Below are 26723 nucleotides of genomic sequence, written 5' to 3' on the forward strand. Positions count from 1 at the left end.
TCTGACAAAAGCAATTTAATTCCTTTTCTGAAGCTTATTTTACATGCATTGACCAAAGCCAGTACAACAGGTAACAGCAGGGCTGGGGTTTGTCCACATTCCATCAGTTTTTCTGGAATAAAGAAGCCAAATTCAAGAATCTTTTGCCCTTAGAAAATACAATCATAATACAAGGAATGTTTTTTTTTTTGTTGTTTTCACACTTTTTTTGTTGTTAATCACTCCTCCCCTACTCCCTGTATACAGACAATGCTCCAAAAGAGGAGGCAGGAGAGGAAAATCTAACACACACACACACACACACACACACACACACTCCCCCCAAACACCCCTAAAGCCCACTGAGATGGGAGGACCAAATCTAGCTCTATCCAGAGTAAAAAAAAAAAAAAATACAAACAGAACAGCAGGAATAGAGCTCTGACACAAACCAGGAGCAGTACCCTCAAATCTTACTAGAAATAAAAAACATTTTACAGGTTGTTTGACGAGATGCTACAAATTCCTTTTGATCAGTTCTGTCTTAGTTCTCTGGGTTTGAACAAGCAGCTGCATACACTGAAATACTGGTTTAAAAATAAAAATATTGCATTCTTGTCAAGAGTCTGTTGGATATTCTCATACCCACCAGAGGAAGGTGTAAGAGTGCACTGGAGATGGCAGCCTACTATAGGCTTACTACCAGGTGCAGGTAACACAGAGCAGGTGTGTTCAGCAGACCAGGCTGGTTTGGCAAATGTTGAGGTGGTTTGTGCTGGTTCCCACAGGGAGAGGACTCGTGGCCCTGCTCAGTCCCCTGTCACCTGCGTGGCCTGGGCGTCCGAGCTCTGGTTGGTGGACTGGATGAACATGGGCTGGGTGATGTCCTGGCCTGCTGGCATTGTCACCTGCTGGATCTGGTACAGCTGCTGCAGAGACAGCATTTGGGGAAAGGAACGACTGTCAGTGCCCATCACACCCACACCACCTTTGGAGGGCTCTCAAAGCACCTCTCAGGTGGCCCAAAAAAACCCAGACCCACACCAGGAGTTGCCACCAGACATTTGCTGCTCAATCATTACAGAGGAATTCTGTGAATTCTGATGCCCAGACTGAGATCAGGCCAATCCTCCCCTGGGAGGGTGGGGAGGCCCTGGCACAGGGTGCCCAGAGAAGCTGTGGCTGCCCCATCCCTGGAAGTGTCCAGGTTGGAGCAACCTGGGCTAGTGGGAGGTGTCCCTGCCCATGGCAGGGGGTGGCACTGGATGGTCTTCAAGGTCCCTCCCAACCCAAACCATTCCATGATACTTATGCAACAGGCAACAGCTTGATGTTAGACATCCTAAACTGGTTAAGACTAAAATGGGTCCCACACAGAGTGGGAAGGATTAATTAACTGGGAGCAAAGGCAGCAGGACACAGAGAATCCACATGAATTAAGACTGGCACAACATTCCCTTATCCTGTTCCAGCTCAGGTTTTGGGAGCAGCAGCAGTGCTTTCTGGGGAGGAGCTGATTTGCTGGAACATGCAGGTTTAGGACAGTGTTCCTGCCCCTTGGCCTCTGAGCTGCAGCACCAAGGAACCCCGAGCTCTTACCTGTCCATCTGTGAACTGGCTGAACTGCTGCTGCCCTTGCTGGACTTCTGTCTGCGTTATCTACAGGGACAAGAGCAGTTTGATCACTGACAGCCCCTCCCAGAGGGTCACAACCCCACTAACAACATTCTGCTGCTGCCTTTCGAGAGCTTTTTTAGGCTCTTCCAAACTCCATCACCCCACCACTGCCTGGCACGACACAGCTCGTGCCGCCGACCACGGCCAGGCTGGTGCTCAAGAACAGAGGACACGGGGGTTCAGTCCTTCCAAACCAAACACAACCACGTCCTCTCTGACTCTCCCGAGGAGAATGTGGCCTCCAGGATCCCGAAAAGCAGCAGGAAGGCAGAGAGAAGAAACCCCTCAGCCTCAACAAGAACAGGAGAGACAACCCGCTGGCAGCAGCGCCGGTCCTCGTGTTCCACCTCTCCTGAGAGGCTGCACAGCTCCTCCCTCGCCCAGGCAGAAGGAGCAGAAGTGAAGAGAAGGTTGATGAACCCAAAGTGTTACCTGCCAGCAGCTCAGAAGCAGCGTGAGCTTTGTCCAGAGACACACACACACACAGTTTGCATGCACCTTGCACGGGGCGGCCTCCTCGCTTTTGGTTTGGTTTGTTTTTTTTTAAACTCTGACAGAAGGAACAGGAAGGAAAGAAAAAGGCAGGAATCCTAGCCCAAGAGTGGCTCAAATTCCCCTGGAGCTAGGGAACAACACTTTCAGCAGTTAGGTGAGCCCTGCTGTGGAGTGCATACCTGCTGTGCATTGGTTGCAAGCGTCTGGATCTGCCCCTGGACTACCTGGGTGCCTGACACGGGTTGGGCTAAGCGGATATACTGCAGCTGGCCAGCATTCAACTGAACCTGGAGACAAGTGGAGGGGGCAGGGAAAGAAAATTAAACAGATAACTGGGTAACCTCGACACACAACAAACTTGCCTTGCTCGTTTCCACAACAGAAGTTGGAGCAATGGATGAACCCCCCCCCGGGAGCCTCAGGTGATTTACAGTTCCCAGGAGGGACCGGCACAGAGCCCTGCCAAGGCAGGGACAGAGGGCACAGAGCTCCTGCACGTCCCTGAAGCACCACATTCCTCCTTCCTCCAGGATGGGAGTGGTCACTTAGGAGCTAAAACATGCTAATTGTTCCATTTCTCAGAGCTTTGAGGACACTTGTTTTTCGTTTTGGTTACGAGAGAGTCGAGTTACTCCTTTGATGTCTCGTTTCACACAAAGAAAACTGTTACTGCACATGACACTCCTGTCATATCCTGCCAAAAATATTAAAGAATATAAGGGAATTTTTTTTTTTTTCACATAAATAAAGCAAGCAGAGATGACAAAACCCTTTGGAAGCTTTCAGTGCAAGTCTCTGCCAACATGTGTCAACCCCCAGCTGGCAAAGGCTGAGCCTTTCTGGGTCAGTGTTCCACGTGTAAGATTCAACCCCAGATTTATTCCCTACAACCCTGATCTCACAAGGCTGGCTGTTTGGGGGGGGTGGGATATGAAGATAATGTTATCACAAGTGGTGATACAAACAGGTAACACTGTTAATTCACACCTGAGAGCAATAAAAAGGTCCCAGTATGACTGTTACTCCTGCTGGATTTTTCATCCTGTGTTAATTTATCTCCACATTTAGATTCACTGTCTTAAGGTTAATTATATACAAAAAAATGTTTTGAGTTTCCTTCTCTTTAAGAAAGGGAAAATGAGCATAGAGAACACTTTAAAAACTGCTGACTGATAAAGGCTCAAGTGCCTGGAACGTGGTCTTGGCATTCCCACAAATGCCACTGACTCCACCAGCTGTGTCTAAAAGCTCCAATATTATTTCCAGAGCAAATAAACTCCCCATGAGCGACATTTCAATAAAGAATTTGTTTCTGCACTGAGGTCTTCTGGGAGATCACGTTTTCCATGCTGGGGGCTTGGATTTTAACCCCATAGCTGGATGGGTGAAAGAGATTTGGGAAGAGTTCTTCCAGAAATGAGAGGAAGCTCCAAGGAACCTGCACAAAGAGATCTGGCCAAGACAGAGATTGAATTAAACACAAAATTAACGTGGACAAACAAGTGATTATCATTTAATGGATGGACAAACTGAGAAAAGCTGGAAGGAAGTGTATTGGAAAATAGAAGTCACCTTTCCACAGGTAAGTTGTGGTCCTGGAGTAAATGGTACCAGGAGCATGTGGAAAACCAGCAGAGTCCATGAGGAAAATTCTTCCCAACACTCCAGAGGCACTTCCAGTTTTATGAGAGAGTTTCAAATTTGGGTGATGAAAGATTCTTTGCTGAACCCTCACAGACACCAGAGTGAAGAGGAACTATCAGAAGATGGCACTAACTATGCCAAGAGAGAAAGGAAATAAGGGGAAAATAAGAAAAGCACAGCAGGAAGAGCAGAACAGACTGGAGAGCAAGGACTGGAATTGTGTGAACCAAAGTGATTTCCAGGCTGGGGAAAAAAAGCTCTCACATGTGGCTCCATGTTTGATTTTATTTCACTTGCTGGAAGCTCCTTCAGCACCAGCTGTGGTTCTTTGGTCATGGTTAAGAAGAATCCTCTTAATTACAGTTAAAACAGGATCTCTGCTGGCCAGAGAACTGTGAGTTGTGACTGTTTCATCCAACGTTGCTCCAGTGTTGCTGTTCTGCAGCCTGACAGTTGTCAGAGCTCCAAGTGTTCCCAAAGATGCCACACTCTGGGCCTTGGAAGCTTCTGTCTCTCATCTGCAGCACAAGAAGCTTCTGAGGACCATTCACAGCTCCCTGTTCTTTTGTACTTCCAGGAAAGAGGGAGGTAGAAGCATGTTCTTGCTCCAAATCACACCCTAATTACTGAACCTCCAGCCTCAGCCTGAAAACACGGGAGCACTTCCCACAGGATCCACCTCAAGAAGGTTTTGGCTTCCTCAGAACTATTTCATAAAGAATTCTTTCTCCCAACAGAGGTCCAAGCCCCTTTTTGTAGTTACAGCACCCACTGGAGACAACTGGGAACAAGTCTGAACTGTTCCACTGCTGCTGATCCAACGCTCAGGGCTGGTGTAATAATGGATTCACTCAAGCTGGAGATCTCCTTCCACAGTGCTTCGAGGAACAAGTCTCTGGGAGAGACTTTCAAAAGCAAATGAAGAAGAAAAGAGTGTCCAAGAGAGTAATGGAGAATGCAGAGGAGAAAAAAGGCTTCTTGTAGTCAAACAGACTTTTTGGCAACTCCTTTCTGACCAACACCTTAGGGCAGCAGGGACCAGCTGAAGACTTAAAAAAGATGAAAAGAACTTTTAAGCTGGAAAAATCTGGCAAGTGCTCCGATGCAGCCCCTTTTCCAGATGCTCTGGCACAGCCCCAGCGTTTGCCAGACGTGCAGAGGCAAGTTCAGCCAACCTTGAAAGGCAAAACCTGTGTGAAAAGCTCAGTTTTGCCACAGCTGTGGGGACACTTCACAACAGAAATCCAAGTGAAACGCTTGCCTCTGTCACTGGGGTGACCTCTGGGTTCTGTAAACACTGCTCTGCTTTTTTTCTGTAAGAGGTGTGAAATTTTCCAGATGGGAAGCAAAAAGACCCAGCTTTGTTGTGATTGTAAGTTACAGAGAGGGGGGGGAAAAGGACTTTTTTTTGATCCCTGTGTTTCCCTAGGACAGGTCAGGATGTTACTGCTGATGCTGGGTACCCAAAATCCCATTTTTAAGCCACGGCAGGTCTGTGCTGACGTGAAAGCCAGAAGATTTCTTCTGGTTCTGCAAAGCCAACCAGCTCTAAGCACTTGTAGAAATATTTCTTAGAACATCAAAGTTTATTAATAACTCCCAGATGGCACCTTTCCCACTGAGCCTGCCAGGTCATGACTTCAGATTGCAGAAGCAGAACCAAGTAAAGGCAAAAGAAGCGAATTCTGGTTTATTGAAACCAGGCTGTGGTAAAGAACTAAGGTTTGGCCAGGAAATATCGTATTTATTGCTTCCTAATCATGACTATTTCCCTCAGGGGAAGGTGTTTGGGGTGGGCAGCGAGTCCACACTGGATGGGTTGGATTTATATCCCCCTTCATGTCACACCTGGTTAGTTTTCCTCTCTTAAGTGCAGGAAAAACACACCACTCAATCCAAACTTCCTCTCCCAGTTAAAAAAGCAAACATATCCAGCCTCATGCCAGAACACCAGTTCACAGTTTGCTCACAGGGCTCTCCCAACGTTCCCTGCTGGCAAAATCTTACCGGGATCTGCTGGATCTCCCCCGTGTTGGTGATGATCTGCTGCATGACCTGCATGGTCTGCCCCGTCCCGCTCTGAGCCTGCTGGGTCTGGCCCTGGGGCTGGGCCTGCACTATCTGCACCTGCTGCCCCTCTCCCACCTGCATCGTCACTGGGGTGCTCTGCAAAAAAACAGGGATGAGGAGCCAGAAACGGGGCTGGAACAGCGGGGCTGGGACAGACACAGCGTCCCCTGCCCCCACTGAGGCCTGGGGAGGCTGGAACCACACGGGGGGAACTCAGGACATGAGGATCTGAACTCCTGGGCACCACCAGAAACCACCTTTGGCCCACAGAAGCTGTGGCTGCCCCACTGAAGTGTCCAAGGCCGGGCTGGAGCAACCTGGGCTAGTGGAAGGTGTCCCTGCCCATGGAACAAGATGAGCTTTAAGGTCCCTCCCAGGCAAACCCATTCATAGAATCACAGAATCAGCTGGGTTGGAAGGGACCTCTGAGATCATCCAGTCCAACCCTTGATCCAACCCTGCTGTGGTTCCCAGCCCATGGCACTGATGCCACATCCAGTCTCATCTTAAAAACCTCCAGGGATGGAGAATCCACCCCTTCCCTGGGCAGCCCATTCCAATGGCTGAGCACCCTCTCTGCAAAGAAATTCTTCCTAATCTCCAACCTAAACCTCCCCTGGCACAGCTGAAGCCCGAGCCCTCTTGTCTTGCTGATGGTTGCCTGGGAAAAGAGACCAACCCCCCCTGGCTCCCCCCTCCTGTCAGGGAGTTGCAGAGAGTGAGGAGGTCTCCCCTGAGCCTCCTCTTCTCCAGGCTGAACAGCCCCAGCTCCCTCAGCCTCTCCTCACAGCACTTGTGCTCCAGTCCCTTCTCCAGCCTCGTTGCTCTTCCCTGGACCTGCTCCAGCCCCTCAATGTCCTTCCTGAGCTGAGGGCCCAGAACTGGACACAGCACTCCAGGGGTGGCCTCACCAGTGCTGAGTCCAGGGGCAGAATCACTTCCTTGGACCTGCTGGCCACACTGTTCCATGATTTCCACGCTGTTATGACTGTTCTGGGCACTCCATCACACCCAGGGTTTCCCAGAGCTCCTGGCTCACCTGGCCTTGCTGAGGCTGGGCGATGATGATCTGTCCTGGCTGGATGGTGGTGGTGGACGTGGTGGTCTGCTGGCCCTGCTGCTGCCCCTGCACCTGCACTGCTGCAGGCTGCTGGGCCAGGGTGAAATAATACTGCACGGGCTCAGCTGGGGTCACTGCCTGGCGAACCTCCTCCTGCAGCACAGGGAAAACACCGGGAAGTGGGAACACAGCAGCATCCAACCCCTCCCACCCCACAGCCCAGACATCCCCCCGAACACAAAGGCCATTTAACACCTCGCCTGGAACAGTTTAACTCAGTAAATCTGAAGTGATAAAGCCAAGCAGGACCCTCATTTATTCAGCTGCATGGAAATCAAAGCCATTCCCAGTGAACTGTGGCTAATCATGGAGTCACCAGTGAGACGACGTGAGAAGGAAACGAATAAAATCACCACAGCTGAAATCTGTGCAATTCCTCACCAGGAAATTCCATCATCACCTGTTATCTCAATACAGGAAGAACTGCAAATGCACCAGGGACTGCAACCAGGAAGATTTACAGAGCCTCCTGTGCCACCAACCCCCCTCCTTAGCTCCATGCCCCAGCACACACCTCAATCCAGCTCTGCTGTCAAACCCCTGGGAATAAAAGTCATGGATTTGATGTCAACTGCCTTGCCTTTAGTTAGTTATTTAAATCCAGCTTTTCCAGGCTGAGAACAGTTTCCTGCTGTGGGTTCCCACCTGATTTCTGCTGGAGTGAAGAACCAAAGGCTGTGCTCTAACTCACTGCTGCTTTGTTTTATCTCAGGAGACAAAAATTGCCGGTGATTCACGATATTTCAGGCAAAGAAGTGGATTTTCAGAGATGATGGTAAGTGGTGAGTTGTTAACCCTCAGGAATCAGAATTCCTAAGCTCCCCAGAGCAGCTGGATGTGGCCCCCAGGGGAAGATGCAGCTCCCAGACGTTCACTCCATGGCAGAAGGCGTAAACAATCCTCTCCCAGCCACCTCGAGTTCACAGCTGAGAGTGTAGGATGTTTACACGTGCTACAACATGGCACAGTCCCACTTCCACCAGCCTGCTGGACAACCCTGCTTTAGCTGAGCCTCGCTCCTGGATTCCCTTCAGCAGATCCAACTGGGCAGGAAAAGGAAAATTCCCATTAAACGAGAGCAGTGGATGATGTCCGGGTGAGCATCGGGCTTCAGTGGAGAGACTGTTCACTCAGATGCTGGTTTTTCAGAGGGAGAGCAACTCAAGGTTTATTCCTGGGAGGTTTCTCACCAGAAAATCACCCCCCAAAAGATTCAACTGATCCCAGCTGGCTGGGAACAGGAACAACTCCTCAGCCTGGCTCTCAGCAGCGTGATCCCACCACGACCAAACACAACACTTCCTGCTCCTGCAGTTCCCTCCTCCTCACTCCATTAATCCCTCTGAGGGAGGGATTAATACCAAACTCAAATACATTTTCACCAGGGCATGTCTCCAGTGAACCACAAAACCACATGCACTCAGGAGCTGGGGTGGTTCTAAGCCCAAGTCCTTAGGCAGGTTATTTCTGGAGTGCTCCAATCCCCAATTCCTGGCTGAATCCTGAAATAGTTATGGTAACTGAGTACTTCTCTAAGTATCTACTCCAGGTTCAGTTGCATTTGCCACAGGCAGGAATGGTTTTAAATCCAAACCTGCTTGAACTACGCTCTGTCCCACCGTTTTCCATCCTTTATTTTCCAGCCACAGCTGGAGTTCCCAGACCAACACAACATCAGGGTTCCCCTCCCAGCTCTTCCACAGAACCAACACTGACTTGTCAAACAGCCTTTTCTGTGGCAGAGATAAAATATAGGTTGTACCCCCAGCCAGAAGAAAGCACAGGAAGATTTCTTCTTTAGAAGGAATCTAAAAACTTCTAAAACCAGCAAAGTGAGTGGGGCACCTCAAGGAGCAAGAAGTGAATTTATAATGCCAGGATGAACCTGTCAATTATTTCAGCTTAAAAAGCACCTTCAGGTTGCCTTCCCCCCACTAAGCAAAGCATCAAGAGCAGCTGTACAGGCTGCTTTGTCTTTTATTTCATAGCAAACTGAGGAGTTTTGGATAAATCAGCAGAATGCACTTCCCAGCACACCTGGAATGAAGCCTTGGGGTGCTGCTGATTTTAACCTGAAGCAGCAGGATGGGCTCTCCTGCACATTTGTGACGTGGAAAGGTGGTTTTCCTTATTTACCAGACACTCATCCTGCTTCTGGAAAGTAGAAAGTGAGGTTAAACTCAACTTTTCAGGGCCCCATCCCAAAGGGTGAGGTGTGAATTCCCTTCCTCTGCCCATCACTTCAGCAGCAGCACAAGGACTTCAAGGGGGAAGAGAAAAGAGCAGCCTCCAAAATCCAGGTGCACAGTGGAAATGCTGCTCTCTACACTCAGAACAGACACAATTCTGCACGTTTTCCAAGATTTATGTTGGAATACAAAAAAAACCAAACATGCCAAAGACAAACTTCCAAGTCAAACCCTCGCCAGAAGATGTTTCACGTCACACCAAACTCCCCAGGGAGGCTCTTTTAAGGACCACCTTGGATTTTTTCAAAGCACAACACACTGCAAACCTTCAGAACCATCAGAAAAGCAGCTGAGGGGAGTTGTTATAACTTTTTTTGTTACATTTTTTTAATTGCTGGACGATGCTTCCAGGAGCTGCTGACCCAGGAGCAGCACCAGCCAAGGTGGAGTTCCCTGGAGCTGTTCCCTGCAAGAGGTGCCCTGATGGTATTCCCAGACTTTTTAATCAGGAACAGGGATGAGCCCTCACTGAAGTGGCCCCCCAGCCCTCGTGCTGAGCTGAGAGCAGCAGCCTGCTGCTGTAAACATCCGACTGAAAGCTCCTTCCAGCACCTTCCAGCTTCCAGTCAAGGATGTTTACAGGAGCACTGGCTGCCCCAAAGGATGCAGGAGGGGCATTTCCAAGCCAGCAAACCTGTTTCTCCCTTTACAAGCCAAAGGATGCAACTCCAAATATTAATTTTTTTCACATCTGGTATCAGAACTATTCAGTGGTTTGTTTGTTTTGTTGGTTTTAAGTAACCCCCTCAAAGTCAGGCTTCTGTAAATCTCCACTCAAGCTCAATTTCCATAAAAAAAACAACTTAAGAACCTGAAAACTACAGGAAATAAACAGGTAAAAAAGACAGGCATAAACCTCTTGATTCTGTACTGCTCTGTTTTAACCAGAGACTGAAATCACAGCAGGGAAAGGACAAGAAGTGGCTCAGTTTTCTGTCTCACCTGTCGCTTCGGAGGCTTCAGCTCATCCCTTGGAACGATGTCGATCAGGAAATCAAACTGATCAAACTTTGTGATTGCCATGGCAATGTCATTCCTCTGCAACAACAAGGAGAAAACATTCCTCTCAGCTTCAGGAGTCTGTTCTGTCACTGGACAAATGAAGTTAGAGCTGTTAATACCTGAGTCAAGGGGGAAATGTCCTCTCCAGGTCCCAGGTTTTGGTAGCAACACCATTTTCTTGTGCTGAGCAAAGCCTCCAAAATGTGAAATAAGGGGCTCTTGCAGTCATTTATTCACCCACCAGATCAGGCTTCCCATCACAGAGGGCTCATGGCAACCACCACAAGCCTTTCTGGGGAATTCTTCTAAAAATGACTTAAAAATCCCAAATATATCTGCAAAACAGCTTTGCAAGAAAGATGACTATCCCTGTATTCCTAATCAATATAGACACAATCTGCAAAACAGCTTTGCAGAAAGATGACTATCCCTGCATTCCCTGTATTCCTAATCAATATAGGCACAATCTGACCGCTGTAGATTAGTATTTTGGTTTGGTTTTTTTTCTAAATTAAATGAAATAAAAAAGCCTTTCATCTGCCCAGTTACACAGCACACAGTGCTTTGTAGTGGCAAACATAAGTACTCAAGTTTTTATGTCCAAAACATGCCTCCTGTTGTGGAAACATTTCCAAAGGGGTTCTGGGGAGCAGATTTTGGAGCAGCTGGAGCAGGAGCAGCTCCTTTACCTGCAGAGTCCTGCGTTTGTTGTCCTCGGTGTGGATCCAGGCTCGGAGGGTGAGCTCTGTTATAAAGATCTGAGCAGCCTTGGCAAACAGCACAGGGGCCTCTGCACTGATCATCTGCAAGGAAAATACAGTTTATTTAAGGTTTTAACACTGCAAAGAGGAACTTCAGCATGCTGGTAAAAATCGAAAAAATCCGAGTGTTCGACGTGGATTTGGGGGAGTTTTCCCCTCCGTGGGTCTGACAGGGCAGAGTTCCCAGAATTCCCAGGGTTTGGCATCTCAAACTGGGCTGGAAAAGCTGCTTCCTCCGGGCCCAGTCAGATGGCAGGTCCAGTTTAAAAACCTGGCCCTTATTTGACACCGATAATTGTAAATTAGCAGTGATAATTTATAATTAACGTATCGATTATAGTTGATACACTGAAATCATTTGAAATGGCAAAGCAGGTTTGGGGGCCCTGAGGAAAGGCTTGGCCTCCCCAAATTCCTTTTCCTTAAAGAGCATTTGGGTCGAGTTTTACTCCAGTTAAGCAGTTTCATTATTAAGCTACAGCTTTTTAATGTTATTAAATAACATTCTGGGCAGGCCAGAGACTTTCCCTGCCCTAAAAATCTCACCCTCCCCTTTTATCATCAAAAATTTGGCACTTGTTTAGTTCAGACACTGAACTGGGCCCTGGGATCATCCTTTTCCAGGGATTATGAGAAGCTCCCTTGCACAGGAACACAACACACACTCTTCAGGATCTCACTGAAGTGTTAAAGGTTCTCCTGACAGTTTAACACTGAGAAAATCAAGAAGAAAGCACAATCCATTCTTTTTTTTTTTCCTCTTAGGAATTAAGTGATAGTTTTCCAGCTCAAAAAAAACCAGGGAAGGCTGGGGCAGCACAAGGTGCAGGTGACTCCTTTTTCCTCCCTTCTGTGTCAGGGAGTTTTCATTCAGCCAATTCCTGTGTCATGTCCAGGGCTCAGCACAAACACTGGTATCAAACCCAGCTTATCCACCTCAATTATTGCTGATTTTTCCATAAAAACTGACACAGGCAGTCCACTGAACACCCAAAAGCTTTGTGAAATTTGTGTTATTTGCCACAAGAAAACAAAACTGCAAAAAGCCTCCATCAAAACCCCAGATGGGTTTTGCTTTCCCAGCTTTAATTATCCAAGGCCAGGTAACTTTGCATTCAGGACAGCTGCTAAAAAACCCTTTAAAAATCATAATAATGCTGGTAAGAACAATGAAGTTCAAGGAATTACAGACAGAATATCCATCAAAAGGGTCAGGAATTTTTTAGGGAAAAACCCCCTGAGTGTACCTTCACATCTTCATCCAGTTTCATGATCTTCTTGATGCGAGCCAAGGGCAGCTCCTGAACCCTGAAGTCTTTCTGCAGAGAGAGATTCACATTTGAGAGACTCTTAACTGACATTTCACTGAAACATAAAGGTAAAAAAAAATAAATGGTAAAACCAGTCTGCAGTGCCTAGAATTACACTGGGTAAAATCAATTTGGTTTTCTTTCAGGTGTGGCAGCTTCTCCTCGGGGCTGAGAATTCTCCTGTCTGTGTTTTACACTGATTTAATTCCACTCCAACCTTCTGGCAGACGCTTGGATTTCCTATTTCACCCCCAAGCTGAAGTGGTTCTGCACAACAGAATGTTTCTAATATAACATCACCCCCTTCCTCCACCTATTTAGACTTGAAGCAACAAATCCAATGAAGTTTCCTGGGCCCCACAAAACCCTGGAATTCCCAAAAAGTCACGAGAAGAAAATGAAACCAAACGAGAGCTGGATGAAAACTTTGCATTGTTTGTACTTCCCTGCTGCCCAGTCCTAATTTTGGGGTTAAAAACCTTGCAAGAACCTTGTTCAAAATGATCTCTTATGTTTCTTTAGGTGGATTTCTCTCTATTTTCCAGGAAATAATGGTGGTTTAGGAGCCAAACTTTGCATGAGAGGAGGCACCAACGTGTTCCTTGGGTCAGGCAAACCACCAAGCTTCTCCCATTCCTGAAGGATAAAAAGTGGAATTAAAATAAATCAATCAATCCCATGTGTTGCTGCCAGGAAGCTCTTAAAAAGGGAGAAAGGCCGAGGTTACATCCCACTGCATCAGGAATGCAGAATTCCTGCTCACAAAGGGCTTCTAAAAAAAAAAAAAATAAAAAAAATCATCTTCCCTTCTTCTTCTCTAACAAAAATGTCACAGAAAAATAATAGGAAAGTCATTTCTCCAGGGAAAAAAGCACTGCAGGACGTGTTAGGGAAACAAAAGGGGGGAAAAAATGCTGAAAATGCTGTTTTCCAGTCTAAATTTCTCTTCTAAATTTCTTTCTGGTGAAGAAAAATATGGATGTTGTGCCTGGCCCAGGCAGGACTCCAGCAGGGGCATTTTATTTAATTCATATATAACATTTTTATGTATATTTAGATATATTATTTTCTATGTGTACATATATTAAAAAAGCTTTCTGTGCCTCATTCTGCAGAGAAAGCTGAATGTGGTGCTCCTGCAACTTGCTGAAAATCAGGATTAATTTGGGGTGGGGGGTGTCCTTGCAAGGAGTGCTCAGGGCTGTCCCATCTTGGTGAGGAAAAGTGGCATTTTGGAAGGATTTTGGAAAGATTTTGGTGCAATAAGAAGGTTGGGACCTGCTCTTGGAACACACAACACACTCAGGGGTGGCCTTTGCAACCAGCACACAAACAAGTTAGGGGGTTGCTAAGACATGGAAAAACATCTCAAAGGGTTTTTCTGAGGGGGGTTTTTATTGTTTTGGGGGTTTTTTTCTGGTTGGTTTTTTTTTTTTCCTTAAGCTCTTTCCTTTTTAAAGGGCCTCGTGAGCTTTGACTGATGAGGAGAAAACTTCTGATTTGTGACACTTGTAACAGTTTTAATATCAACTCCTGTGAACGGGCAAACCTCTGAATTTTTCCTTCACTAGAAGGAAATTTAGGACAGAAATTTGGAGCAGAAAACACCATTTTCAGCATTTTTTCCCCCCCTCTTTTGTTTCCCTAACACATCCTGCTGGGGAGACATGACTGTGCCCAGGTACAACACCATTAAAATCTTTACAGATTTTGAGAGAGAGAGGGAGAAATTGTAAAAACTAAAGCTCTTTTATTCCTTTAAGGCCACGACACATAAATCAAAAGGAGCAGGAGGGGAAGGGAAGCCCGAGCAGGACTGGCCCCCACCCAGCAGGACAAGCCTCAGACACCAATTCCTCCTCTTTTCTTTTCTCCAAATTAGGGCTGGATGTTTCCACAGCCCTCCTGGAACTCCCTGTGCAGCTGAAAAGTTAAGCTCAGCCTAAGCCTGGTTTTTATTTCCCCAAGGCTGGGCTCCACTCCTTCCCATTCCCTCCAAACTCCCTTTGGGATTTCCCCTGAATTTCAGCTCAAAAGCACAAAAACCAGCCCCAAAAAGCAGGTGCAGTTCCCTGGCACCCACATCCACTCAATAATACTCACAATAAATTCCAGGATTTCATTAGAGGGACTGGCACTGGAATGTTTTCCTGTGATCCCTTTTTTTTCCCCCAACTCCACTGCCCTCAGTTAACATTCCCAATGAATTCCTAACTTGCAGTGCAATAAATAGATCCTAGGACAGTTAAAAATTAAGCTGCCCATGCTTGATAAGCTGCATAATAAACCCCTTTCATGTGGAGATGAAGCCAAACTCCAGCTCCTGAACACAAGAATTCACTGTGCTGAAAGAGGAAAGTAATTAATTCTGGTTATGCATACAAATTTCTACATCTGTTTCTTTAATCAACTATCTGCACACAGGCTGAAAAAAAGCAGCTTATCTTCAGACTACTGGACTGGGGAGGGGGTTTTACTTTGAAGAGCCTGTCTTGGACTGGAGTTCTTTTGTTTTCAGGCCCAGGAGAGTGATTTCAGGCCCACTGGATCACAGGAATGTATCAATCTCCCCTGAAAAGTCATTTTTATTATATGCCCTTGTTCCCACATCTCTTCTGGGGATGGAAAAAAATAGAAGCTACTTAGTCCAGTTCTTATTCTCAGCCTATACAGGAGGTTTTTTTTTTTTTCTTAATCGAGCATCTTTAAATTAATAAAGCACCTGATAACGACACACTTGGCATTCAAGATTCTCAGCATTTCAAGCTTATCAAAGGAGATGGTTCTGGAAGAGGGCAGAGAAGTCTAAAGCCAAAAATCCATTCACAAAATTGGAATTCAAAGGTAAATTATGGAGGGGGGGAAGTTGGATTTTGAACAGTGACTCCCCAGGGCCTGTCCTTTGGTGTGGCCAAGGGATGCTTGACATGCTGCTCACACATTTATAGTTCAGAATGTGAACAGGAACATCATGGGAGGTGTATCCTCAAATCCCTCCTGCCAGCTAAAACAGCCTCTGGCAGCTCCACTTCTACCTGTGGCTGTTTTAGAATCCCTTCTCTTTTCCCTCACAAGCAGAATTCCCCCTGGGATTCTCCAGGGCACAGCCACAGCCATCACTGAGCCTGTTCAAACAACCTTTCAATCCCTTTGTCCTCTCGTTCAGCCCAGAAGGAGCTGAAGGTTTGACTGTTGATGCCCAGAGAGGTTGTGACTCCCCAGCCCTGCAAGTGTCCAAGGCCATGTTGGACTTGGTTTGGAGCAACCTGGGCTGGTGGAAGGTGTCCCTTTAAGGTCCCTTCCAACCCAAACCATCCCATGATGCTGTTGGTATCTCCATTTTGGGGGGATTTGGAGCCCACAGCCCCTCCTGGGTGATGATTTATCAGCTCCTAAGGCCTCCTTGTGCAGTGTAAACAGCTTTACAGGATCCCAGAGCAGCAGGAATTATGTCCAAGCTGAGGTTTGCTTTGCTCCCAGGCCCTTTTCCCTGTCAGCTGTCCAGGAATGCCCAGTCCTGGGGCCACTCACCACGGTGAGGTTCCTGATCTCCTCCATCACCCGAGGCCAGAAGGACTGCAGGCTCTGCTGGGCATCGCTGTTCCCAGCTGTGCCAAACCCGCCATCCGTGGACATCCTGGGAGCTGGGAGAGACAAAACCAGGAGTGAGCAACGAGGGAGGGCAGGAGGCAAAGGATCCCACCCACAGGACAAGGGGGAAGGGCTTCACACTGCCAGGGAGCAGGGTCAGACGGGATATTGGGAAGCAATTCCTCCCTGGGAGGGTGGGGAGGCCCTGGCACAGGTTGCCCAGGGAAGCTGTGGCTGGTCCATCCCTGGAAGTGCCCAAGGATGGAGCTCTGAGCAAGATGGTCTAGCAGAAGGTGTCCCTGCCCATGGAAGGGGTTGGAACAAGATGATCTTCAAAGGTCTTTGGGCTCCAACTCAAAGCGTTCTGCGATTCGGTGATTCCAAGCCCCAGGAATTCAGGAAAGGGCCAGCCCGGCTAATCCCTCTGGAAAACTGTCAAAATAAGCTATGACAGGACCAATGATTTGGGTTTTTTTTCAATTTTAATTTATTTTTCCAGAGATTGAAAAAGAACATTTAAGAAGTGTAACAGACGGTCGTTTCCGTGCCTGTCTGAAAGTGTCACCTTTTGGGGCTTTACACCAGCTCTAAAATCCCCTCTTTTCCTCAGGTATAACCAACAGGAGAAATGAACACTCTGCACAACGTGGAATAATATCCAAAGCACAAAGATTTTAACATTCAAATCTTTTAATTGGAACCGTTTTCCAAAGCCAAGGCACGGGGCTTCCTGCAACTGCAGGGTGTTCCGAGCGTGCTCATTATTCCATTTATCCCCGAGGAAGTCTGGGCATTCCTCAAGATTTGCATCCCTGCAAACAGCTTTATTTACAGGGTGCACCAGCAGTGAAGGAGGAGAAAACAAAGGGATAACAACTGGGATCAGACTCTCCCTCCATCCAGGGTGGGATGGTTGGTGCTGGGGACATCGGGACACGCAGCGTTGATCCACCTCATGCTCAGGTGACCCAGTGACACTCTCCAGGGGTGGGTCAAGTTCCAGCTGACACAATTCCTTCCTCCCCAGGAATTCCTAGATCAAGCTGTGCCTTTCTGACGAGGAACTCTCAAACCAGCTCCAGTTAACACCAACAGCAAGGCAGACACACACCACGGGAATCCCTCGGAACACCAAGGCCAGCGCTGCTGGCTGTGTCTGTGTGACAGGAGCACGTGGCTCCGGCAGCATTCCCAGTGGGATGGCAGCCTGGAAGGACAGGGGACAGGTGCCAAAAGCACAGGGCCTGCTGAGACACATCCCAAGAGGATGGGACTCGGTGATTCCCAGGCACTGAGAGCAGCTTGGGAACGCCAGGAGAGCCCCCAGGGTCACCCTGGACAGACAACAAATCCCTGTGTCTCCCACAGCAGAGAGGAAGGTGCCACAGTTCCCACAGGGAAAGATCTCCAGCTACACCTGGATATTTGTTGTGTGTCTTTTTCCACTGAGCAGCTTCAGCCCCAACAAAGGCACAACCCTCTGCTCCTGATCCCATTCCACGACAAGGTTTATTCCAGCCCTCCCTGGATCCACAGGGAATCACCACCCAATCCCCCAATCCACAGGGAATCACCACCAATCCACAGGGAATCACCACCAATGCACCAATCCACAGGGACACCAGGACTCCCCAAATCTGCTGTTCCAAAGCAATGAGCACCTCTAACACGTTCCTAAGGGATCAAAGGCACGGATGGCAGACAATCAGCTCGGCACCTCCTGCAGCCTCCACTTCCCAAGGCAGAGAATGAACTGTTGTATTTTAATTCCAGGGTGTGGGAATCTGACAGGGAATGACAAGGAGGACGTCAGGAGGTTGTATTTTCAGTCTCAAAGCAAGACAGGAAGAATTCCAGGTAAGGAAACTATGGAAATAAGTGACTGACAAGTTACCTGCTGACTCTTCAACAACTATTTGCATTATAATACAACCTGCCTACAAAGTGAGGTATTTCAAGTATTTATAAGAAGATACAGAGATATAAATATTCCAATGAGTGTTAAATTGGCTCTCCCTCACCTTGATCTTTGTCAAATGCAGACAAAAAATAGTTTAGGCACATAAATAAAAGCTAATCCTTGAAAACCTGCTCTGGCCTGGCAATATTTCAACACCAGACAGGCTCTTGGGTGCCTGTGGAGATGCAATTCATCTTGGGGACAGGGCAGATCACTTCTCAAGGCTTTCAAAATATAAATTACCATTGCATTTAACCCACTTAAGTGCTGCACTGGAAAATAATGCTGCACACAACCCAATGAAACAACAGGTTAAAACAAAAGGAAAAATTGTAAAGGAGGAAAGAGAAAGAAAATTTCAGCACTAAATATCTGTGTGTTCAGCCAGGTTTCAGGAAGAGCCAGAAAATAGTTTGCTCGGGTCACCTATAATTTAAAAAGTCCTCTTGATGAACACAAAAGAATTCCTATGTTCAAATTAAACACAGGACTGATTTCAGAAGGATTCTCAGCTACTTTATGTGACTGCTTAGGATCATTTCATGATAAATTGAGTGAGAGTAGAAACAAGAGTCACCAACAAGCTGATTTTCCTAAAAACTTCCAGAAAAAAAAATCACTATATAAAAGCCTAAGCAGGTTAAAACTGCTCAGAACACGAGTGCAGGAATTTCTCCTCATTAAAACAGAAATGGTTTGAAGGTGCCTGAAAGCATCAGAGGAGGATTGTCAAGGTAAAAACCCAAAGTTGTCACACAAACCTCCAGCTCTGCCAGACAAAGCTCAGCAGTGAAACCATTCCTGGGTAATTAGGTAATTCCTTCAGCCAGGGAGAAGCCTGAGCTCTCTCCTCTTGCAGAAATCCTCCCAACAGGATTAGTGGCAGCAAAAAGCTCCCCAAGCACACCCTGGATAAGCTCAGCTCAGCCAAGGGAGCAGGATCCTTGGATTTCACACACCTGTGTCTAAACCTGTTTGGTTTTTTGCTAAAGAGCCCGCAGGGAAATGCTACAGCTTCATTCTGCTCCATCCATCCCTGATTTCCTTCCTGCTGGAGCATCCCTGAGCTCAGCCAAGGCAGGCTCCAGGCTCTCAAGGGCTTTAGGAGCAAACTGGCTCCTCCAACACCAAGGGCTGGAGAACAGAAGCTGGAGTCCAGCTTTGGGTGCCACCAAGAGTAACCAGAGCCAGAGAGGAGGTGCTGATCCCAGAGCCAGAGAGGAGGTGCTGATCCCAGAACCAGAGGGGAGGTGCTGATCCCAGAGCCAGAGAGGAGGTGCTGATCCCACACACACACACTGGGAAAGTCCCTTGGGAGCTGGACATGGCCCTGCTCCCCCCAGCACTCACTGCACAGGAGCTGTCACCTCTCCAGAGCTCCTGCTGGCCTGGGGACCAAGGGACAAGGGCTGGGGAGGTGCTGGAGGGTCTGCAGGGGCCACTTGAGGAGCACTGAGGGCACTTGGTGTGTCCAGCTGGAGCAGAGGGGACTGAGAGCAGAGCCCAGCGGGGGCTACAGCTCCTCAGAGGGGCAGCTCCGACCTCTGGGGGAGCAGGGACAGAACCCAGGGAATGGCTGGAGCTGTGCCAGGGAGGGCTGGGATGGATCTCAGGGAAACGTTTTTCCCCCAGAGGGTGGATGGGCACTGCCCAGGCTCCCCAGGGCAGTGGGCACAGCCCCAAGGCTGCCAGAGCTCCAGGAGGGTTTGGATGATCCTCTGAGGGACAGGGTGGGATTGTTGGGGTGTCTGGGCAGGGCCAGGGGTGGGACTTGATGGTCCTTGTGAGTCCCTTCCAGCTCAGGATATTCCAGGTGTGCTATGGTGACCTTGGATGAGCTGAACTCCCAGCCTGAGCCCCAGGAGCTGCAACCCAAAAACCAGGCTGTGAGATGCTCCTGCAGGAGAATCTCAGGGAGGAGGTTCACACACACCCAGACTGAGAGCAGGGACACCTCACCGAGGGAAAGAGCAGCAAGAAAACAACACTCCCCCCAAAAAAACCAACCCACACAGAGCAAGAAACGAGTTGCCCAGAGAGGCTGTGGATATCCCATCCCTGGAAGTGTCCAAGGCCAGGCTGGAGCAACCTGGGCTAGTGGAAAGTGTCCCTGCCCATGGCAGAGGGGTGGGAAATAGAGAAATCTTTAAGGCTCCTCCCAGCCCAAACCATCCTGTGATTCTGTAACAACAGGGAAGGCTGGGATACACCTGCTTCCCACCAGCCAACCCACCCACACAGCCTGGAATATGCTCCATCAACACAAACATCTTGTTTCCAGACTCAGGGAAAGAGAAACTAAAGGCCAAAAAAAAGCTGAGGCCTGGGCAGAGAGTGCCCAGGGGTGATTACAGAGCACATTAACAGGCACATCCCAACAGCTCCAGCAGCAGCACTCAGCAATTAGAGCTGTTCTGCTCACCCGAGCACGACACCTTGGACAAACACTGAACTTCCCAAATCCTGGGGCAGCTGACAAATGTGGAACAGCTTCACTTCACAGGAGGGCAAAGGAAGCATGAGCACACCTCTGGTGTCTGTGGCTGGGGTTTTGTTGTGACTATTTTTATAACCAGCTGCTGGTTTGTGCTCTTTCCTGGGTGCCCTGGGAAGGGGGAAGCAGCCAAACGGAGCCGCCTCCCCCCGGACAATCCGCCACTTCAGCAGGAACTGAGCTGGAAAACACAACCCACAGGAAAATCACTAACAAACCCAACATCTCTGAGCCTGCAATTCCACCCAGAGCAGGTATTTGCCTGGAAAAACACCAGCCAGGAGCAGCCCACCAGAGCCAGCCACAGCCATTCCAGGCCTCACCACCCGAGTTCGGGAATGGGAACAGAAGGACAACATCCCCATCCAGGGAGGGATGTTGTCCCAGCTTGTCACAGCTTCTGACAAGCTTCTCCCAAGCTGGGCCTGACTAAGGAATCAACCAAACAGGGTGGGGAGCAGATCTAAGTGAAATTTATCCAAATATCCCAAGGGATATGCAAACAGCCAGAGGAAGTAATTCAGAGCCTCGGGGCTCTCCCTGAAAGGAGGGAAGGGCTCAGCAGCAGCATCACGTACCACAGGTCCTGGTGCTGTCAGAAATGGCAGGTTCTTTGCATACAAAACAGCCACATTCCCAGGATTTAGGTTATGGGAAAGAGCCCCTTGTGTTCCGTGGCAAAAGCAGCACATTCCATCCAAGGGTCTCAAAAAATGGCTGAAACCGAAGCACAAGAGAAGCTAAAAAGAAATGAGACACAAGCTCAAGTGTTTTGCCTTAAAGTCCTTAAATTACAGCTACAAAGAAGGAGAACACACAAATATTTCTGGAAACGAATCCCCTCCACCAGATCCTACCCTGAGACAAACACACATTTACCACCTCCACGCTGACGGTGTTTAAAGGCTCCCACCCCTCCAAAAAAACCCTCCCCAAACTCTTCTGAAGTGGTTTCACAACCACCACTGGCCCCCAAAGTCACAAGTTAATCATTAAGAAGCAGCATTACAGAAAAAGAGGAAATTCATGGCTTGTTCTCTCCGTTTCTGTGTTTTAAATATACCGTTTTTACCAGGAAAAAACCAAACCCCAACACCACAGCACCCAAAAAAACCCACCCTGGAAGCCTGAAGAATAAAAAATAGAGGCCAAAACTGAGTGTTTAGATTCAATACCAATCCCAGCATTCAGTGATCCTCCCAGTGTGCTGCAGGAACTCCCCACACTGAGTGTTTTGGGAGCCTGTCCTCGATTTAAAAGTAAAATGCACTTGAATGTCTGAAGAATGAGCTCTGGGGAGCACCAAGTGCCAGACACCTGATCCTGCCAGGAGCAGGAGGAACAATCCAGCAACCCACAACTGCTTCCCTGAGAAGAATAAATGTAGTCTGATATGGATTTAGTAACACATCCCTTTAAATGGGAGCAAAGGCTTTGATGTAGGAGAAAGCACCTCCACGAGCTGCTGCTCCTCCTGAAATCAGAGCAATTTGCAGCATCAAAGTATCAAATGGAGAACAAACCCAGAGTTTGAAGTGGACTGTGAGAGCAATCTCGAGCACTGGAGGAATTCTAAAAGGCTGCAGCCCCACAGCACCTGTTCTGCACAAGGTTCTGCCCCTGTTTGGTTTTAAACCAAACCTTGGAGAGGTCGTGGTTAAACGGGCTGAAATTGCTCCCACGGAGATCTCGTGCCTCCCATCATAAAATTCACTGTGAATTCTCTCTGCTTTGAGATCTACTCAAGTCAACAGAGACAATTCCTTTCAGGAAATACCATCAGATTTATTTTCATTCCACTTCCAGGGGCACGTTCACTCCACGGAGGCCGAGCAGCACCAGTGCCCAGCGTGGCTGGAAACTCAAAGGTGCCACAAAACCCACCCTAAATTACTTTTAGTTGCTTTGGGAGGTGGCAACAGCAGTGTAACAACAATTAATTGGGTTGGTTATCAATGGTTTCTCCTTCCACCTCAACATTCAGGCCTTGCCTGCTCAATGATACAGAATTATTAAACCAATAATGCAGTGCAGCTCCTTGAGCCATGTTGGCACCATAAACTGATATTTGCTGACACCTTCCACTATCCCAGGTTGCTCCAAACTGGCCTTGGACACTTCCAGGGATCCAGGGGCAGCCACAGCTTCTCTGGGAAATCCTTTCCAGCCCCTCCCCACCCTCACAGGGAAGACTTTCTCCCAATATCCCATCTGACTCTGCCCTCTGGAAGTGAGAAGCCATTCCCCCTTTTCCTGTCACTCCAGGCTCTCATCCAAAGTCCCTCTCCAGCTTCCAAAGTTATCCTAATAAAAAAAGGAAGCAGGAACACTTGTAAAATGAGACATAATTGGCTCTACAATCCACAGCAGCACATTCCCAACCCAATTATTTCAGCACATCGCTGCACTAACGACCCCGGGGTTATTAAAGCATGAAAACTTCCATCATTATGGACAGGCAACAAATTAAGAATAAAATTACAGCTAAAAGACAGGCCAAAATCAGATTTAACACTGGATTTATTTATCCAAATGATACAGGGGCTCCCTTCCAGTTCTATAAAGTCTAAGTCAGCCTTTCAGGGGATGAACACGAACTCTGGGAAGTCTGAAGTTCTGTTCTCCATGAAAACATCAAACCCCAAACTTTTAGACATTTTAAACCAAGTTTTTAAGTAGTTAAAAGGTTATTTCAGGAGTGAAATGCTGCAGTAAACTACCCACAGAGGATACTGAGCACTTCTTGCTAAAGGCTCTCGAGAGCAGGTTGAAAAACTGTGTTTAAGTTGGGCTGATCTTGCCTTAGGGCAGGAAAAATAAACCAGTGACCACTTCAGGTGCCTTCCAGCCGTTTTTCCTTGGAATACTTAGCAGGTTATTCCACTTCAAAGCACTGTGGAACATCAGCTCCCTAAAACCTCTGTTCATTCCCTCTGCTTCCACTCCTCCCAGGCACAGCCTTTGATTTAAGCCTGGATCAGTCACAAAGTCAGCGAGGGGCATCTGGATTCCCAAATCCAAGAGACAACTCCTTAAAGAAGGGAAGTTTGGTGCCAGCAGCTGCTCCAGGGCCAGCTCTGCACCACTCCCAGGGCTCACCTGCCATGGATGCTGGGCTGGATCCCAGCCTTGCCCCTCTCCACCCTGCAGGAATTCTGCTCCTCCCTTCTCCCAGGACACTCAGGAGCTGCATTTGGGATAAGAGCTGCCTCCTCACTTCCCACTGACAGCAGGAGGGAGCTGATCCCTCTCCCCTGGCCAGGAAAACCACCTCACCCTTCAGCTGTGCCAAGCAGGATTTGGCTGGATAAACTTCCCTGTTCCCACTTCGTTAAGGAACTGCAGCCCTGAGACACCCTGAATGACATAAAATATGAGCTGAATGCCACAAAACACGAATTCAATGCCATAAAATACGAGTTATTCCCAAGAATTTGGGATTTTAAGGCAGAGGGAAAGGCTGCACCAGGCTGTGCTTCCCGTGAGCTTTGTTATTTTGGGTGGAAAAGTCGAATAAATGGGATGATTTTAAGGGCTGCAGGGTTACTGTTCTGTACTTACATATAGTTCTATTTATTTTTTTTCCCTGTATAAAAATATCTCTCTGGTTCTATTTTCTACAGAGCAGCCAGTGTTCCTATTACTTGGGCAAGTAACATTACCAAATGGCATCTTGCAAAAGTTCAAATTAATTATTTTTCAAGTCTTTCACCTCCCTGAGATCAGCAGATCTCCCTTAACTCCAGCACGACCCGAGCTGCTGAACAGGCAGCCAGGATGGTTCAATCAGGGGATTGTACCTCTTTTATTTTAGTTTTTAAAGTTATTAGGAAAAAAAAAAGCCACCTTGGGTGCAGGAACAGCCCCAGCTCCAAGTGACCTGCTCTGATTTAGCAGGAAGTGACCAAATCAAGAGCCAAGGGGAGAAAATCCCCTCAGTGAGATCTCAGCACTGAAGTTTTTGAGAACAAACAACAACAAAAAAATCCCTTTTTTTTAAAAAAAAAAACTCCTGGGAAGCTTTGGCAGGTGTCCTGAAGTTTGTTCTTGCTGTCAGTGCCCCTTTGTAACAGCTGCTGAATTTTTCTGCCCTTCTGAAGGAGAAGATAAACTGAATTTAATCGCTCTGAAAAACGAGATAAACTTGTCTCCTTTAGCAAAATGTAACAATTCAAGAGTTTAGGGCCACAAACCTCCACATTTTAATTCACTTACAACATGGGCAGAGCAATGAAGAAAGCACTTCATGTGCCAACTCTATTAAAATACAGATGTCACCCCCATTATATAAATGCAAGATATTAGTCTGATTAAATAAAATAAACCCCAAATAGACTGGCTGGAAAGGTGACCTCCTGAGGGCACCCAGCACCTCACATGAACCCTCTTCCTCCTCCTCACTGAGGTGCCCAACTTGGGACCTTCTAAAATGTCCTTTACACCTTCACTGCCTCGGCTGGGACAAAAAACCAAGTGTGGAAAAGTCATTAAGATAAAAAAAATGAGGCTGTTTCCTCTTCCAGGTTAAAACCTTAAGAAGAAAACTAAAAATAAAAACAAACCTCTTAGAAAATAAAGCTAAAAAATAAAACCTCCTAGGAAAAAAAAAAAAACACAACAGCTAGAAAACTTTTAGACAAAGGAAATAAAAAACACCTCCCAGGAAAGCCCAGGGGACACACAAACTTCACTGGTTGAAATGGGACCTCAAGGACCTTCCTGCCCTTTATGGGGCTGGGAAAAAAAAAAAGTCAGGAACTGGTGTAATTTGTTAATAAATCCATTTACAGAGTTCCCAGGTTCTTCCTGCTGCTCTTGACCTAGAAAGATCAAGCAGCACCTCTTCTTCCCCAGCCTCCTGCGAGCTGGGGCCACGAAATATGTGACAAATATTGGGTGTAACCAAGACTTCTGCAGGGGTTTTATTCTAATTTATGGTGGCTGCAGGTTCCCTCGTGTTCTGCCAACACCTGAAAGCACATTGCAGCTGAACATACCCCACTTTGGAGGCAAATACATTAAAGCAACTCATTTGTGCTTCAAGATGCTCACAGTGACCTTCATGCTCAGGGTGAAACCCCCCAGTTCTGGCTCAGTTCTGCTCCAGGAGTTCCTTTAACATCCCTCCTTGTTGAGGTGACTCGTGGTGACATTTCTCCTTCTCACACTCAAAACTGTGACAGCCCAAGAAGTTCAATAACCAGAGATGAGAGGCACTGCCTTAATTTCAATGAAAATGACAGATTTAAATTAAAACAACCCCCAAATAACACTTTGGGGCTGGGGACGACTCGGGGTGAAGCCCGTGGGAATCCTGAGAGGAGGCACCAGAGCAGGTTCCTGGGCCTGGACCCACTTCCTAAAAGCCTGACAAAAATAAGCTTCACAGAGAAATTTTGCCAAAACACCACTTTTAAGGACAACAGCGAGCAAGGAGGGCGGGGGGAGAAGGGCGAGGGCACAGGGAGCTGTGTCACCCCGAGAGGACAGGACAGAGCAGCAGCTCCGAGCATCTCCCCCCAGGAATGCCTGCGACGTGATTCACCTCCCCGGCCGAAAACTAACTTTAATCGGGATCTCCCGGCTCTCCCCCGGTGTCCGGCGGGACCGGATCCGGTTTTTTTTTCCCCTCGCCCCGTGGGGTTTTTTTTGTTGTTTCGTTGGGGTTTTCCCCCCCCCCCCCCCGGTCCAAAGTGCCGCGAACAAACTTTGTCCTTCACCGCGGCGGCTCCGAGCTCCGGCATTTCAAGGTCACTCGTGCAGGCCCCGCTCCAAGTTGTGCTGCGGCGGCGGAGGCGGCCGGGGGGTCCCCGGGAGGGGTCCCGGGGGGGGGTCCTGGGGGTGGTCCCGGAGCCCCTTTGGGCTGCGAAACCCCCCCGTTAATCGCTGCTCCCCCCGCTGTCAGCGCCGCCCGTGACCTTCGGGGGGGTGAGGGGGGGGGTGTCGGCGATCAGAACGATAACAAAGGGTTGTTCGGGCCCGCCGGGGGTTTGGGGGCGCGGGGGTCCCGCTGCCCCCCCCACCCCTCCCCGGGTCAAGGGCAGCGGGGGGGCCCCGCCGCGCTGGGGGCACGGCGAGGAGGGCAACCCGCCGCTTTTACCCCCCTTCCCGCACCCCCACGCGCCCCGGGGACCACCGGGGGGGGGGGGGTCACCCCGCGGTTCTACGCGCCCCTCACCCCCCCACCCCCCGGAGGACACGCAACACCGGGGCGAGCATCCCCCGCAGCACCCGCGGCCTGTCCGCCCCCGCAGCGCCGCGCGGCGCCCCCCGGGCACTCACCGGCGGGCGGGGGGCGGCGGCCATGCCCCCTGCGTGCGGCGGAGCCCCCGCGGGGCCGGGGCCGGGGGTTCCCCCTCCCCAAAAGGGCC

General features: G+C 48.5%; 1 protein-coding gene across 4 annotated transcripts; it reads right to left on the bottom strand.

The window, feature by feature from the left end:
* Window positions 1-26723, bottom strand: NFYC (nuclear transcription factor Y subunit gamma). Of its 4 annotated transcripts, XM_032710001.1 has the most exons (11): window positions 26635-26723; window positions 20931-21092; window positions 15839-15951; window positions 12245-12316; window positions 10926-11039; window positions 10177-10272; window positions 6905-7078; window positions 5803-5961; window positions 2331-2438; window positions 1579-1638; window positions 1-908 (listed from the first exon to the last, which is right to left on the bottom strand). In XM_032710001.1, the coding sequence occupies exons 3-11, from the start codon at window positions 15941-15943 to the stop codon at window positions 789-791; spliced, it is 1008 nt and encodes a 335-aa protein (XP_032565892.1). In that variant the 5' UTR covers window positions 15944-15951; window positions 20931-21092; window positions 26635-26723; the 3' UTR covers window positions 1-788. The 4 variants fall into 4 exon arrangements, with proteins under 4 accessions (XP_032565892.1, XP_032565894.1, XP_032565893.1 ...); XM_032710003.1 differs by lacking the exon at window positions 20931-21092 and having other exon boundaries at window positions 26635-26717; XM_032710002.1 differs by lacking the exon at window positions 26635-26723 and having other exon boundaries at window positions 20931-21096.

The sequence above is a fragment of the Chiroxiphia lanceolata genome, chromosome 24, assembly GCF_009829145.1.
Source record: "Chiroxiphia lanceolata isolate bChiLan1 chromosome 24, bChiLan1.pri, whole genome shotgun sequence".
Lineage (NCBI taxonomy): Eukaryota > Metazoa > Chordata > Aves > Passeriformes > Pipridae > Chiroxiphia > Chiroxiphia lanceolata.